General features: G+C 42.3%; 1 protein-coding gene across 1 annotated transcript in view; it reads left to right on the top strand.

Annotated features, from left to right (window-relative positions):
• LOC125633405 (uncharacterized) overlaps nt 1-17,114 on the top strand; it is a 146,195-nt gene extending 129,081 nt beyond the window's left edge. The window contains exons 4-11 of the mRNA XM_048842639.2: nt 2,774-5,746; nt 7,092-8,822; nt 9,920-9,985; nt 11,725-11,825; nt 13,056-13,120; nt 13,845-13,996; nt 14,291-14,443; nt 15,920-17,114. Coding sequence (XP_048698596.2) covers nt 2,791-5,746; nt 7,092-8,822; nt 9,920-9,985; nt 11,725-11,825; nt 13,056-13,120; nt 13,845-13,996; nt 14,291-14,443; nt 15,920-16,254 — 5,559 coding nt within the window. The 5' untranslated portion in view covers nt 2,774-2,790 and the 3' untranslated portion in view covers nt 16,255-17,114. The remainder of the gene's footprint in view (nt 1-2,773; nt 5,747-7,091; nt 8,823-9,919; nt 9,986-11,724; nt 11,826-13,055; nt 13,121-13,844; nt 13,997-14,290; nt 14,444-15,919) is intronic.
• Nucleotides 17,115-17,398: the final 284 nt, after the last annotated feature.

The following is a 17,398-nucleotide window of genomic DNA, read 5'->3' as shown; positions in this document are numbered from 1 at the left end:
AAGAAAAGTCCCTTTTCCACCACCAAACTACAAAACACTTCCAAGATTCTTCTTGGAAAACTGGTGCTTTAAGGAAGAAACACTTAACTGCAGCTAATACTACTACCTCAAACAATCAGTAAGTCAGGTGGCAGGGCCAGATTGAAAAAAACAATCCTAGGTCTCTAGGTTGAACATCCATTAAGCCTCAAGGGCCCTTCTTTCTTCAAGATTTTTTTTATGGCAAATAGTGTAACTTTTTCTGCACAAGGGATAGGTTTGCCAGTTCATTGAATTAGCCTCTTTCTACCACTCCTAGTTTAACCTTTTTTTTTCCTTCACAATGATGACTAGGAGTGGGAAACAGACCCCAAAACTACTGAATTGATGTCCATTACTGGGTCATCTGCTCCAAAAAACTCCCCCTCTCTATTGGGAGTGTTCTATATCTCCTGTATTATGAATTTTGATCTAAGTATAGAATCGGAAGTAAATGTCCCATGCATCGTTTTATGGCAGGCCTCACCAAGTGGTGCTGTTATAGTCTTCCAAGTACTTTGCTTTGCTGTGTGAGCAAGTTTTGAAACCTGGAAAGAGATACTGTGGTGTCACTACTTGTTATGCAAGGCTCTGTGTAGAGGCAGGGTCCCGGGAGAAGGATCTGTGCAAGCGACAGGAGTGTTTGCTTCAAGAAAATCAAAGCAGAAAAGCAAAGCTGCTCCCTAGGAATGGGGTGTTGATGTTGGGCTGAGATTCCTTGAAGAATGGATTTCCCTGTGTGCTGTATGACCATCTAATTTCAGGACTAGTGTATGAATGTAAAGAAAACAAATTACACTTAGACTCTGTCACTGATTTCCCCTCCTTTGGGAAGCTGCTACTGCTCGTTAAAGGGGAGACACCAGTGTCGGAAGGGGCAAAAATTATATATATATATTTTTTGCCATCTTTATCTCGCTACACCAGTACGTACCGTATGGCATCATTGCATTCACCTTAGTTAATTTGGAAAAAGCTCAAATGCTGTGGAATGCAGTGCTTGTTTTGTTTTTATGGCAGCATAATGCTGTGTCAAAGGAGTGCAATTAGATATGGAGAGCTGAAATCAAACAGGGCTCAATGCTCCACTTGGAGGAGCAGAGATTGTCTCATCTTATTGTCAAAGGGCTTGGCAAACTTACTGAGGCAGTTGTAAAGCTACCTTGCTCAACAAAATTGTGCCTTAATAGCACTTGCCTCTGTTTGGTGCCTGTACACATGGAAGTGTTTGCGTAAGTACATGTTGACCACTTCACTCCTTGTGGATTGTGTTTGCCTTCGGGACACCTTTGAATCTAAGTGAAAGTGCATTTTTATGACCTTACCTAATGCTGAGTGATGCAAGTGGCAATTCACCAAGACTCATTTGTTTCTCAATGCTTTCCTCTCTAAAGCAGAAGTTTCTATAGATTAGGCAGTCTCCCAAAAAAGCAGCTTAACTGCAGTCCGTGTGACAAAAGGCACGTCTCCTTTGAATGCGTGGTGCATCCAAATGGATTCCAGTGTAGCTGTCAATACTAAGGTCCCATCATGATCTGGGTAAATTGGATGTGCCAAATATAGTTGCTCGGTAATTTGCAGATGATGCTGCAACTTGCAGGCAGTTAGATCGCTTTAACCTGTTCTTCAGACATTGGTTCATATTACAAAACCACTGAGTGACTTATCTCCCATATTACAAAACCACTGAGTGACTTATCAGCAGCCATTTGGGGTTCAGCCACCCACTGGCAGAGGCAGGGGAACATGTTCTCTCACTGTTTGCTTCTAGATGCTGTCAGTTCCTGCCACCAGTGTCCAGGTCCCCTACCCCCCAAAAGTAAAAGCTGTCTCAAATTTACTTGAGAAGCACTGGATCACATGGAGCACTGCTTACTGATTCCATTTCTAACCTTATTGACCTCTAAGTACCTGACTAGCTCTTAAAGGTTTGTACAGCTGGGAAATGAGTAATTCTTAGAACAATCCCAGGACAGGAGGTGATTTTTTTTCCTTAAATCACAATAAACCTAGATGTGGATTGTCTAGCTTTCCCTCTTCATCTATGAATTGGAAAGCTTCAGAGCTGCACTCTAGGGTATGATCATTCTATAAAACCTCTTGGGTATCTCAAGCCCCACCCATGTTAGCCTAAGACTTTCTTCTGAGGTAAATGTATGTTGACACGATCATTTATGCCAGCAAACCTTATTTTGCTCAGAGGTGTGAACATTCCACCTTCCTGAGTGACCTAAATTATGCTGGCATAAGCAGTAATGTGCACAGTGCTATGTCAGCAGGAGAGCTTCTCCCGCTGACATAGCTATGCCCACTTTTTGGGGGGTGGATTAATGATGTCCATGGGGAGCTCTGTCTTATTGGCATAGAATCTCTACATGAGAGAGCATCAGTACAGCTGTAAGCTCACTAGTGTAGACATGGCCTTATTTTCTTTCTCTCTCCACTTCTCAAGCCACAGCAGCTGAGCCCAGATCCTCAAAGGCTTTTTAGGCATGTGACCCATTGATTTCAATGGGAGTTCAGCACTTAAATATGCCTGAGGATCTGGGCCTTGGCTCCTACTCAAATTACTTGCAATGGAGTCTTATAATACACCTGGCCTCTGAGGGAAAAGGTGCAGAGGAGGGTGAAGACTTCTTTTGTGCAAAGTGGGAGAGTGGAAATCTTTCTGAGATGATTTGGGGGGCGGGGAGGGGACTTTCTTACCTTTCTGGGAAGGCTTTAGCTTGAATCTGTCTCTCATATTGTCTTCCAGACCTGGGGCTCCCTTGGATGTTGGTGTATGTCCCTGTGAGAAGTTGCCATAGAGTCCTGAAGGAAAAGCTTGGGGAGTTTTCTCCTCCAACATATAACCATTTTCAGCTAAATATCTGGTGCAACTGGACCATATGGGCAGGTTCCAGAAAACACATAATCATTTATATCAAAGGATTTATGACCAATGAGGACTGTGACACAAATGATGATAAAATCCTATTTCAAGGAGTCTCTTCATTAGTAGAAAACACTGTAATCTATGCTTGTTGGAACAAGAAGATTCATGTCTTTGCCACCTATGCCCGGGCTGTCCATGTAGTATTTCTGATGAAGTATTCTTCAAACCCTAGAAAAAAATACTTTAAAGGAAAGTATTATATATTCAAACACCGTGACATTGATTCCTCTTCTGACGATATCTTAGTTTCTCAAGCCCCTATTCCAACATCAAAGAGAACTAGTCACAGCACTCCCAGATCTAACAAAGTATCAGTAATATACCATGGAGAGATTTCAGATGATACAAACATTAGTACAGCTTTAAGTACTGAGAATCTTAACAAAAGCCTTAACAAGACAACTGTACTTAATAACACAGGGTTATTACAGGTAGGGGGTGAAGGTCAAAATGTTGAAGTTCTTGAAAGTTCTATTCAGCTTAAACTTCAGCATGATGCAAAGTCTCAACTTTTAAAAACAGAAGCTCATAGCTTGCTGGAGTCTCTCCATTTGTCTACATCAATGGACAAAGAAAAGAGTCTTGGCATAGGAAAGTCTTTTGGAAGCCTACCTCAATCTGCCATACCTGATATCTGGGAGTTGAGACCCGCAGAGTGTGAAGAAGTCCTGGTAGACTTTAGCCAGGTGTACAGGCCAAAAAGTTTTCCAGGCTTTCTTTCTGAGACTTCTTACTTAAGTGTTTCTCATCTAACTGAACCCTTGAAATCAATGGAGTTAGAAGGACCAGAAAGCAGAATGTCCTTTTTACTCACTAGTTTGAGGCAAACTAATATGGAAGATTTACAACTGAATATAAATCCAACACCTCTGAGTTACCCTGTCCTGGCCTCATATTTGCATTCCGTAGCCCATGACAGAGTGGAAACCATAGGAGACAAGAATATTGGCTCTACCCCTTCCCAAAGTCTCAGCAGGGTTACCTTGGTGAAGGATAATCTTTTGCAGTCCAACATCTTGGCTTATAAGGTGGTGAGCAGTCCCAGTGATAGCCTTGTGAAAGGTTCGCTGCCTAGCCTCCGAATGACCAGTCAGGATCAAGTTGTGCTTGGTAATCAGTCACAACCTGAGCCAAGGGGAATGGATAAAGCTGGAAGTTACCAAATAAGCTCCACTCAGAGGATCAGTGGAGAGAAGTCTGTAACTGAACTGGATCTGAGAACAACTACCCTCAAAAATATTAACCCTCTTGATGTTTCTGTTCTGGAAAGTTCTATGGAAGTCACTGACCAGCTGAAAATCATGTTGGTTACTGCAGCACCATATGGTTTGTTAGACAGCGAGTACCATTTGAGGCTCCAAAGCAGTCAACATGTGGATTCAGCTTCTACAGAACTAGAAAGCATCCTTCCAAGTACAGAAGTGTCCCTGCATCAAGCTGCTAAAGTAAATGTGTCAGAGGTGCTCCATTTGGGTATGAAAAGCAGCCAGCAGGTGGGCCTGGTGATGGAACTGGAGCCTGTTCCAAGTACCAAAGTTTCTCTTCCTCCAGCTGCCTCAGAGCTCATCCCAAGTATAGAAACCTCCCTTCCTGTTTTCCTCACAGAACTGGAGCCAGTCATCCCCTTCCCACATACAGAACCATCCCTTTCTCCAGCTGCCTCAGAACTGGGCCCTGTCCTCTTCCCAAGCACAGAAGTGTCCCTTCCTGTTTTTTCCACAGAAATGGGGCCTGTCACCTCAGCACTGGAGCCTGTGACCCCTTTCCCAAGTACAGAACCATCCCTTTCTCTAGCTGCCTCAGATCTAGGCCCTGTCCTCTTCCCAGGTACAGAAGTGACCTTTCCTCTGGCTGCTATGGAACTGGAGCCTGTCATCCCAAGTAAAGAAGCGTCCCTTCCTCCAGCTGCTCAGAGAGCTAGTGCACTTAGAACCAAGCTCCATTTGAGAACAAAAAGCGGCCGGTACGTTGACACTGACACAGAGCTAGCTCATATCCCTCTAAGTACAAGAGTGCTGCTTCCTCCAGCTGCTGAGGAGGAGGACCTGTTGGAAGGCAAGCCTCGGTCAAAGCCACACAGTGATTGCTATGGGGCTCCAGCTGCTACAGAATATAGACATGCCCTCCCAAGTACAACACCGTCTCTTAATTTCTTTCTTCAGGAAAGGAAAATCGGTGTCCAACAATCAACACTGAAAGGTGAGAGAGAGAGCATCCATGAGGCAGAAACTGCACAACCTGGAAAGGCTGAGGAAAGGAATTTAATCACAGACTTCATCACTGGCACCTTCTTCTCAGACACAACTCGGCTGCAAGCCTTAAAACCAGAACCTGAGCTTGGGCTCCTCAGATCCGAGGGCCATACAAGTAACCTTTCTCCTGTAACAGAGAGCCTTCCTAAAACCCCCTTAGTGGGAACGAGGCCAACTAGAGTAAAGCAAAATGAGCTCATGTTTAAAACTGGCCTTATAGCCTCTAGCCCTAGGGCTACTCCACCTCTGGAGCACATAGCCATGAATAATAAAGTTAAAATGACTGAGCCTGTAAAGGAGATGAGTAACACCCCACTGAAACACACATTCCCAGATACCACGAAACATCACAAAGTGCAGCAAACCACTGAGTGGAGCAATGCCTCTCGGAGCTCTGCTACTGCATCTAGTCACGCTCTGACTCCAGCTGAGAAACGGGCACCGAAAGAGAGCATAGATTCACATTCTTTCCAATCCTCTTCCGCTCGCGCACCTGAGAATGCATCAACTTCAGAAGCAAGAGTCCCCCTGAACTATATTGGTATGTTTAGCATTTACTGTGTATCTAGGTAAATTTTTGCTGTCTCTTGAGGTTTAAATCATGAGTAACCATATGGTTGGGTTGAGGAGTGGGGGATACTGTGGATTCTGTAGCCCTCTGCTGTTATAACTACTTAGCAGTACTACAGCATGATATTTGATGCTGAATTAGAAGTTTCTGTGTACACTCATCTGATGTTGAATGCTTATGGCTGCCATGCAAAGTATGCAATTACCAGCTTCCCATTATTCTTGTTAATGAGATCAATTCAGCAGATGAGTCCAAGAGAAATCTTGAAAAATAAGGGTTTCTTTGCACTAAATACATTATCGTTTAGGAATTCTAATGACTGAGATTCAGGAACTGACATCCTGGCTCAAGTCTAAAGCAACAGTCAGGGAGTTGTGGTTTTGAGTTTCATTTTGTAACTAGGCAACCCATGTGCCAAAATTCTTCCTCCCTCCCACCAGTCCGAAGGGCAACATGTCCCCTTTTGACTGCCCATCTTGATTGGTTCTAATAGAATAACAACTTTGTTTGTCTCTCTCCAATCTAATTTTGGACTACAGTGTTCTTGTGACTCATGACTGGCATTACTGGAAGCGTGATCATTTGTCCTCTTGTGATCACCAAAAAGGGTGCTCGATGAGCTCTATATTCTTCCTGCCCCTCTGCAGACTTCTCATCTTCCCACCAATCCTGGGAGTGTGAGACTCGTTTGAACTTATGTTGTTCCTCACCAATCCTGTCTTGGGTGTCAGTGGCAAAGTTTCTTACACTAAAACCTCTTTGCTACTGCCAGATCCTGATGACCTGGGGGACAAATTCTTGCTATCCAGCTGGCATGGTTCTTGGTGGATATTGCCAATATTAAATGGAGTTGGCTGAAGAGCAAATATTTGAGTAACTTGATTTATTTCAATTCATCAAGCAAATGATTTACCCAGCAGTCTGTCCAACTATAGAACTGGTGAAACAATTAAAAATTAGACTGACAAATTGCCTCTGGTCATAATTAATGGTTAGGGATAGAGCTGGTCAAAATTATTTATTTTCTTCAAAATTAGGAAGGAGTAACTGAAAAAACAGTGCAGAGACCTGGCAGAGCCACACTGGTTTGCATAGCTAACAAAGAGCCCCAGTAATTAAACTTTTTTTTAACAATTTAAAGCAGGAGAGAAGGTAGAAAAACAACGTAGCAGTAGGAATGCACTCAGACAGGTCTCTTTCTATGATGGAAGGAATTGGCTTTGCTTGTAAACAAGGTGGGGTTTTTTAAAGTTTCTACAATGAAAATTGATCTTCATTTTTTCTTTTCCTTCCACATGTTGTCCTTCCTCCTCAGTGCCAGAATTCCCTTGGTTGTTGCTGTATCTTCCTATAAGAAGTTGCCACGTCACCTTGAAAGATGAAATTGGGACATTTTCCCCACCAGCACATAGTGGTATTCAAACCAACATTTGGTGCAACTGGACCATTTGGGCAGGCCCCCAAAAACACATCCTGATTTACATAAAGGGATTTCAGGGGAAGGACGATTGTGATGAAAACACAGATAAAATAATTTTTCAAGGGGTCTCGTCAAGTGTGGAAAGAAAAGTAGTTTATGCTTGTAAGAACCAAGGTACTCTGATCTTTGCTACTCAGGCTCTGGCTGTCCATGTTGTGTTTCTGTCCAAGGGCAATCCCTTAAACCATGAACGCAAATATTTCAAAGGACAGTATTATGTATTCAAAGACTATGAAACTTCAGGATCTACAAATGATACTCAAGAGCCAGTTCAGAAAACAACTAGGAAAACTAAGTACGGCAGTATCCGATTCTACCCTAAATCACCCATAAAACACTACAGAGGTCTTCTGGATTTTGTAAAGACCAGCACAGCTCATAATGAAAATCAACTGCTTAACAAGCTGCCTACGGTTGACAAAGAAGGTTGGGACAAAAATGGAAGCTCAACGAGACTAGAAGCTTTCTTAAGGTTTGTTCTTGAGAACAACACCCACATCCCTCTCTTAAAAGACATGGACGTGACCTTCAGTACTCATGACCTGAAGTGGCAGCAGTTTATGAAATCTTTGGGTAATGAAAACAGTAGTGGAAAGTCGGAACGTTTTTCTTCCCTCGTGGTAACGCCAGCATTAAATATATTGAGACTAAACATCCAAAATAAAGAGCAAACTATTGCTTTTGGTAAACTTATGCACAGGCCAACAATCCACTCGAACCTGCTCTCTGAGCCTCTGCATTTAAAGGAGCCCATGAAATCTGTGGAGATGCGAAGTGTCAAAACAAAGTCAGTAGGACCCCAGCACAGCTCAGCTGCTTTCTGGAGTCCAGCTAGTATGGAAGACCTACAGCCAGATGCAAGACAAGCTGTAGATAGAAATTCTACTCCTCAACGTGGTTTGCAATCTCTGCAGGGCACATGGGAAGAGCAGAGCATTCGAACGACCTCCTCTCAAAGCTTTAGAGCTGCATCGATCAAAGACAGAGAGGTGCTCCAGTCAAACTGTGTGAAGAATGAGACAGTGGTCAGTCATCCTGCTTTTGCGGAAGACTTCCAATCTAATGCCAGGCTGAGCAGGGATGGTCAAGAAATAATTAGTCAGCTAAAGCATGTGACTAACTCGGAGAGAAGCATTAAAGACCATCATATTGAACACCAAACACACAGAAAGGGAAATGACAAAGGTGATCTGTACTCAAAGCCAGCTTCTGTCCTCAAAAATGTTAAACTTAACGTTGAGCCTCTTACTTTGGGAATGCTTAAGAAAGTTCTCAAAACAGAGTCCATCATGGTTACTGTTGCCCTACACAACACACTGGATGTCCCTAGCAGTTACCACGCAGAGACCACTGCTGCTGAATTCAAACCTGTTCTCCTGAGCAGCACCAGAAGCAGCCCATTGGGAAAGACAGCTGCTGCTACTGCACACCTTGACATTCCAGTAACTCAAGACCAAGAACCTCCACTGATCATGAGCACAAAATCACATCCTTCCTATCCCTCTTCTGGTGGGGTATCAAAGGACAGTGCATCCTTGAAAATAGAGCATGAAAAAGATTCCTTTGGTAAGTAAGCAAACTTTATATGGTTAGATTTTTCTGCTTGGATTGGCAGATGTATAGTATGTTAAGGCGATAGCCCAGACAGTGATTCTAGTGTCTATGGGTGTGGCTTTTTTATTGTGTCTGAAAGATGCTTCCTGTCAGGGTCAGAAATAGCTTTGAGAAGTGTTGAATGACTGGACGTGAAGATTTTCACCATCCCTATTGCTCTGAATGTAAACCACACATCCCCCTTTACACCTCTTCTGTGCCTAGCTGTATCTGAGGAAGGAAGGTTTTATGCACTAGACATCCACATTCTTCTCTCAGCCTTTATAGTGTTTCACAGGACTTGGGCCTAGATTTCTGCCATACTTGTTGAGATTCTTATACAGCCTATCCACAGTTAAAACTGCAAAAGTCTGCATTTGTCAGCTTGTTTTCTTGCCTCACCTCCACTAAAACCCACACTTTCACTTGCCTCAATTCACAGGTTTGGTTTGTAACTGATGGGGTTTTTTTCCTACTGAACTTCATAACTGACCTCTTAAGTGGAGGCTCACTAGAGTATTCAAAAATTTTGAACACTCCTGCCACTTCATGAGGTGGGGAGAGAATTTAAGGCATGCTTTATGGTGCCCTGCAGTCTGGATTACAGGAGCATAAATATGCTGTAGCTCCCCTATGTGGTTGCTGTGGGTGTGATGTAAATTTGCACTAACTCTTTAACTCTAAACTGTGGGGCAGAGTAGACCTGCCCCTAGTTTACTGGCCTCTCATTGTGAAGATCCAGCACATGGTACCAGACTCTACTTGATAAGTAGAATGTCTGTGTTTAGAACAGTGCTATGGCACAGCTGCCCTAGCAAGTTCAAGGGAACACTGGAAAACCTCTTTAGGTGTTCAGTGTGTAACTTGTCTTTTTTTTAGACCATCTCAGGACTCTTCATTACAGAAGCACCTCAGACTGTAACCTGATCACTAGGCCTATTCTTTATAAAGCATCACTAGCACAAATGGCCCTTCTGTTAAAGGTATAAGTGAATTATAAAACTGCATTCTTCCCTTTCAGCCTTCCTCAACAGCTACTAAATTAGCCTTTCTCTCTTTCACCCTGACAGATCTGGCTTCCATCTTCACATCTCTTGAAAATGATACCATGTTGGAATCCCAGCACAATCCTGGAGGTAACTGACTTGGGCAGGGGAAGTGTGTTATCATGGGTGAGGTTCTGAAACATGAGACCAGCATTAACTTCTGATCAGAAACCAGATTAAAGATGGGGGGGAGGGGGGGGAGAATTAATCACTTGCTTTCAGCTAATAGTCCTAAATTGTAACAACTGAAGACTCGTCAGGGTTTTCTTCCTACATAGGAACAATAAAATTGTATTGTGTATACTACAGCAGAATACAATGCACTCTATAACTAATAAAAAGCAACTGATACATCTGGGGATGAGGGGGGAAGGAGAAAGGGAGCCTGTATGTGACATTAGCAACCAACTTGTTCCTTTAACATTCTTTGTCTCCTTGGAAACAATTTCTCTCTCTCCTCCTTTTGTGAGTTTATCTGCTCCTGTTGCTTATTCCTCATCTGGAAACAATCCTCCCTAGAGCTCCCCCATTTAGTTATATTTAGGAGGTTGACTCCATTTGGGGAATTGACAGCTATCCTTGAACTCCAAAGGAGCACAGGTCCAGTAAGTAGGACTTCTCTGCAACGAGAGAGAGCTTATTAAGTGGAACGTACCTAGTGGAATGTGCTTTTGGGGGATCAATACCTCTAAGCACCAAGCTGTGAGGTTTTGGTGTTAAAACTAGTGCCCGGTCGTCAGTAGTTATTTGTGCAGTGTGCCGATGGACCTTCATTTGATGTGCTTTCACTCATTGGAGGTATCTGATCTCAGTGGGAACAGGATAGGGTAAAGGATGCTTAGTCGCTCATCTGTGCCTTTTTAAAAAGGAGGTCTTGCTTGCTTATGTTAAAGATCCCAAAGCATGATTCCTAAGAGTAGGCTTATTAATTAGAACTGGGTAGATACTGCAAAAATCTTCCCTATGTACTGAAGAACTAGCCTCAGTTGTATTCATGCACTTGTTAGCAGTCGAATGAATGAATGGCAGTTTCACACCAGCCTGACTGTTGGGAGACCGCAGATTTAATCTCTTGACTTTCAAGAGCATTTGAACACCACTTGCTGGCCATGAATTTGAGGCAGAAACCCAATCAAATGATGCTTATCCAGTTGGGGAACAGATATGACCAAAAGCACCTAAAAAACCCACTATAGAGTCAGATTGTGAGCAATAAACCAAAGAACCAACCTGCAAAAGTACAGTCCAAATCCTATTTTTTCCTAATCTACATTCATATATGAAGAAGGTAAATGTCATTGAATAAACATACATGTAACACACATGCATTCAGGTAGTCTTCATTTTGGCATCCTATCCAAATTGCAGTTGCAGCATTCTACCTACCGAAACCACCCTCTGTGCAGCTTTACTTGAGAAGAGCCAACGTATCGGTGTTAAACAGCTTGTCATCCCAAATGAGACTGTATTGTTGGTCATGAGTGGAGGGATACAGATTCACTCAGAAAGGTTACGGACTCTAAATTAGAGTCAAAGTGTAAATACTTGCCATACCACTAATATTACTGCATAATAGTAACCGAACTTGTGATTGTCTCAAACATTTTGTTCTGGCTTTGGCACAACTTTTAAAAGCATCAACCTAATATGGGACTGACTTACTCAAGAATGTTCTTGGCTTAGCTCTTCTGGCTGCGTTCTAGCCCCCTGCTGTGTGTGTTGGCAGCCACAAAACAGAACAGTTACTTAAATCATAATTACACCACTACGTTCAGTACAATTGCTAAGGTATTTGCTAAGGTCTTATTGGGTTTTATTTCTTTTGACAGATGTCTTGTTTGAAGTAACTAGTGAAATTGAACACAAGGGATGGATCCCACATAGTGGAGATGAGCTGAAAAAGGCTCTCATGGAATCCATTAAGCTTCACGTAAGAGGGATGTGTTCTACTTAACTGCTTTGAGACAAGATCATCAGAGTACACTGTCGCTCTGTGGCTCTCTGATATCCCAGCTTTCACATCCAGAGGCCTTCTAAATGCCCCTTCCTGGGCGTCCTGCTACCATATGCTAATTTTGTTCCAAAACTAACCCTGTAGTGTCCATTTCAGTGTCTTGCCTCAGTGTTTCTGACAGTGCTTAGTCTATGGTAAATTTTCAAAGTACTATAAAATTACAAGTTGATTAGAATATGATACAAAGATAAACGTTCAGACAAAAGATCAGCTGACGGCCTTAACACCATTTTTTTAGAAGGAATTAGCTGCTACCTAACTTATGGAGAGCAGACCTACAAACATTTGCCTTTAAGGCCGCTACATGTGGCTGTTTGAAGAGACACCCTGTTCCTCTATAGGCATGAAGTTCTAACTGGTCAGTTCTGTGCCTAGTGTCTGAAATGCAAGACCCAGCCATAGGTCATATACTCCAGGTTGGGTAAAGTGGCTCCATTGAGGATTTATACTGACTTGTGCTACTGCTATAGGTGCCCTAATGTAGACTGGCAAAGCTGCTGTCTTCGGTGGGCACAGCTTATCTAGCGTCAAGCACCAAGAAGTCCCCCGCCCATGCTGATAGCGGCTTTACTTGTCTTTGCTAGGGGGTTTGCACCACTGCAGCCACTCCAGTGGCTAGCTAGCTGATGGCTGGAACTGGGCAAATTCCCACTGAAGAGAAGACCTCAGTGTTTGGCATTAACACAGCTAATCTAACAGTCCCCTCCTAGCCAGCCTCATTGCAAGGAAGAAATGGGTACAGAATCCTCCTGGCCTACTGTTTGTAGTCAAAACAGCTGCCACATATTTACTACATAATTTAATATTTTCTGAGATATGGTACTGGGGGGGGGGGGAGTTAAAATTCCCCCTGCCCTTCACATATTGCTGTATGGGAGTCCAAACTAAAGTGAGGTGGGGAGTGGTCTGGCATGGAAAAAGTTGAGAACTAGTCTAGGGGACGGGTGTCCTGCATTCTTTGGAACACTCCTTAGATTGGTGACTAACTTTTCTTCCCCAGGCAGCCATCCCATCTGTAGAACCACTAAAATACAGACCTCTATCTTTGTAAGGAAGTCTGTTTAGAGTAGGCTTGACCACAGTACTTGGCTAAGCATTTGCCATCCCCTTATGAAAATCAACATTCTGCATTCTGTTCTTTTGCAGATACAAAAGAACCTGAAACTCTTGGTAAACAAAGTCAATGAAATCAAGTTAAAGGAAATCAAAAGGTATGGCTGGCTGACTATAAATCCAATACTGGGTGACACCTACACCCACTCAAAATCACTTAAATGCAATTGATGCAATGCCTTATCTAGAACTGCCCTTCATAAAAGGGAAATGTAGATGCTAGTTATCTGCTCTAACTTCACCATCCCTCCTCCATCTGCCAATGATCTAGCAAGACTTCTACTTCAGATTGCAAATATGGCTTTTCCTTGGAGTAGGAAAATAGTGTGGTACAGAGGCTTTATTGGTGTGGATTAAAATAGAATGATTCTAAAAATCCCTCGCAGTTTCCAGTTGAAATTTCACACATGGTGGTAGTAGGAGAAGGCCTCTGAGGGCAAGTTGAATGTGGTGTGGTTTTTTGTTTTTTTTACCCTTTCAAGGACATCAGATAAACCAAGTTAAGGCTGGTTGAGACTGAAAGCTGTTTAATGGCAGGTCTGTGGCCCAGCAAAAAATGAGTCTAGTGGTTTCAATCCAGCTCCACGTGGAGGGGTGTCTCAATCACAACTCACCAAGAGTTGAAAGGGAAAATGACAAACTCCCCTCTCCCCTGTAGAAGTAGTCCCTCTAGGGCTGAGACCTATATTCGAGGAAGAATCCAGTACTTGATCTGTAGATAAATGGAGAGTGACTTCCTGCTATGGAACCCAGTTCAGTAATATATATGCAGATGGACATTTCTCTTCTCAGCTTAGCTGAAGTTACTTTGCTTTAATGCAGGACAAATGACCTAAAATCAACATTCACTTTCTGGTTACACTTAAAATCGGAGGAAAGGAATATGTCTGTTTTACTCCATTCTCAACTGAATGATCTCATTGGCAAATCTGTAGAAGCTGAGAAGTTGCAGATGTCTTTATTGTCAGTTAGAGGTATGTGCTTTGCATTATTGAACTGTTTAAAGCTGCTGCTGCTCCTTGTAATAGGCTTTACGGTCAACATGATAGATCTGGCTTGTGGGAAAAGGAGAGCTTGAATAAAGTTGGTTTGGATCACTGTATGTGTAACTTGGTTCTTATGTAGCCTTTACATTAAAAAAAAAAACTTGGATTGGGGTGGGAATAACACATTAGTTCAAGGTGATTGATATTTCAAGGAAATCCTCTTTTGAAGAGCACTTGTGTAGCTCTACAGTAGACTTACTGCACCTGTTCTATCCACTGCAGATGTGAATGAATGCAACTCTGGAATTGGAATGTGTGGTGATGAGGCAGACTGCCTCAATGAAGATGGCACTTACTTATGTCGCTGTAAAAAAGGGTATGAAGATCGCTCTCAGACGAAATCTGGAGCGCTGTGCGTCCGCATTCCACAATCAGGTAGAGGAGACAGATGAGCAAGTATAATTCTTTCTTTGAATAGTGCTGCATCTTAAATATGCAGCTTCGTGCTCTTGTATTTGAAATGGTATTAAAGTACTATCTATATATTAGAGCACAACAACTGAATGAATTAATAACAATTGTTCAACAACATATGCCAAAGGAACTCATGGCCAGACGCTTACTGTGAAATGCTCTCCAGGTCTGAGTGGCAAAAACTGTTTAGCCACTTACTGTGTAAAATAGTATTTCTCTCTGGACTTTAGTCCACATTGCCTTGGAATTGTTCATATTTTAGTGGAACTCTGCAGATGACAGCGAGAAAGGGGTTCAGATTCTTCCAGTGTGGACACCACTCTCTTTGGCATGGTTGCATAAGGCAAAACAGATCATGGGTCAGATTATGACGAGTTAGTTAATCTAATCACTTTGAATAATTGTAAATTGTTAATTTAGCCCCTTCCTTTGTTAGCTAACTCTTCACAAATTGACTTCTGAAATGTTCATAAATATTTGCCAAACAGTTTACAAAACTAGCTGGCCAGATGCCTTTGCCAAAAACAAAAAAGTCAAATGAAATTGTGCCCATATTCATAAATCCCTTTATTCAGCCAGTTCTAATTATAACCAAACTACCTTTTCTGTTTATATTGAATCTTTTCCAAAACTAACAGGAGAACAAAATGTACTCTAAACATTTCAGTGGGATTTGTAGGGAATAAATGGGCAGTTGAAATCAATGCCCATGTACTACTAGGCAAGCTTTCCTGTCCCCTATGAGAACTAGAATAGATAAATTGGGTCTCAAACTGTAATGGATTGTAAGTATTGCTGGTGATTTCTGCTATTGGGGCTCTACCCCATTAAGAGAATCAGAGTAAAATATTCTGCTGGATCTGGAAACCATTCCTAGATCTAAATTCTTCTGCCAAATAGAGGATTGAAATGAGGAGACAACTACCTTTGTCCCAGACTACATAACATGCATCACCGTAAGAATCTGCAATTAGACTTCTTTGCAGCTGCAGCAGAGCATAGAGCAGCTGGTTCAAAGGTGCCTGTAATTAATGAGTAAACATACAGTTAATTGACTTAGAAGCCAAAGTCCCATTCATATTTTTCCCCAATAGCTCCAAAGGGAGACAAGGTGGGTTAGGTAACATCTTTTATTGGACCAACTTCTACCTCCTCCACCTGATCGCTAATATCCTGGGAGCTGCCACAGCACTGCATGCACTAATGTCGCCAAAATCACTTTTTTGAAAATGGAATGTGAGCTATTGAAAGTCAATAGGACTTTGGCTCCTAAGTCACCCTGCTTTGGAAAGTCTTACCTAGTGTGATTGCAGTGTAGGGTCATTCTGAATGTGATTTTTGCCTTCAGACTAAAAGCTCCACCAGCCGTTAGCCTCTCAACACAGACCCATAAACAATGGTGAGGCTGAATATCTAGACTGTCATCTTTCTTTTTAGGTATTGGTGGTTTCTTCAGCTACATGGAAATTCTGGTAGGTACTACAGTATTCTTCATCTTCATCCTCGTGGTGGTGGCAAGCAGTGTGTGCACAATACTCAGGAAAAGACCCACAAAGGACTCCTGTATTGAGGAGCCTGTTGCAAGTGGGACACCTTCAGCACAGTCTCAACTGCCTGTATCTTCTATTGATCTGAGTACCCTTGGTGACCACCTGATCCTAGACCCCTTCAGGCCAAAGCTCCGAGCCAAGCCCCCAGAATGGACATCACAAGTGCAAACTAACCCAACTGAGACTTATAGAATCTCCATTGAGCAGTCTGAACGTTTGTAAAGCAAACCTATGCTGAAAGTTTGTTTTTTTTTCCCTACTGATCACCTCTTATTTACAATTCATGAGCTGAAATAGCCTATTCCCTTCAACAGAACTTGAACAATCCTGTATCTCCTTCACTTGTTTCTGTTGGCTGAAGTGAATAGTGCTGTGGCTCAAAGAATTTATTTTAGTTCTTGGTGGGATACTTGAACCTTGTATTGTCTGGTTTCATGTCTCTGATTCATTGTTGTAACTTGCAGAAACAACTCCTTCAAACAGCTGGCCTGTAAATAAAGTTGGTATCTCACTATGCATGGAAAATGTACACCTTGTGTGCTATTGGTATTAGATGCAAGGAGTGGGGAAGGATGGAAGACTTCAGTTAGAGGGGAAACCTGTAAAGAATTATAGTTTAAGCAAGTTAACTGCCTCTTATTAAGCAAATAAGTCAACTGAGAACCAGAAGTAAATTAAAGCAGTACCTGGGTATCTCTTAACTGTATTGCCCTTGGTCTTCCTGCTACCTGCTTTCTTTTCTTTTTTGTTTGTTACCTAGGCACTCTGCAGTCTACCTTGCTTTCTTTGCCATCCAACCTAATCCTCCTATGCATGCTCTAATGTAAAACAGATTTAATTACATAAATGTGGTGTCTTTATAACAAACATCCCATCTAGTCTTACCTTTACACTCTAGCTGTACAGAATTCCAGCTTTATCATTTTAAATTAGAACTTCATAGAAATGACTTGTCTGAAAATAATATGTTGTGCATGAAATTTTTATGGTTTTTTGGGGGGGCTGAGATCCTACTTGAGGGGGGGTTGTCTTTGTTATGTCTTATCCTTGTCATTACACTAGAATAAAATAGACTTTAAAAAATGACTGCAAATTAATTGTGAGGCCTGAAGGTAATGAGGAAATAGGCCTGTAAGGCTATTCTTTTGTTGGAGCTGCTCAGGCTTTGTAAGCTTGCTCTTATCACACCCTATCTATCTGATCCAGTTTCACTGTGGATGGCAGTGCCTTGTGCTGGGCACAGTGACTGACTAGTGCTAATAACAAGGTTAAGTTGTGAAAGGAAAAAGCTGGGCTAGTGATCTGGAGAACCTGCTGCAGTGAGCTAGGCTCCAGCCCAATGCCTGATGTTTTGAGTACACTGCTG

Source organism: Caretta caretta, chromosome 3, assembly GCF_965140235.1.
Source record: "Caretta caretta isolate rCarCar2 chromosome 3, rCarCar1.hap1, whole genome shotgun sequence".
Lineage (NCBI taxonomy): Eukaryota > Metazoa > Chordata > Testudines > Cheloniidae > Caretta > Caretta caretta.
Note: the sequence above shows the minus strand (reverse complement) of the source record. Positions and strands in the feature narration are given on the sequence as shown.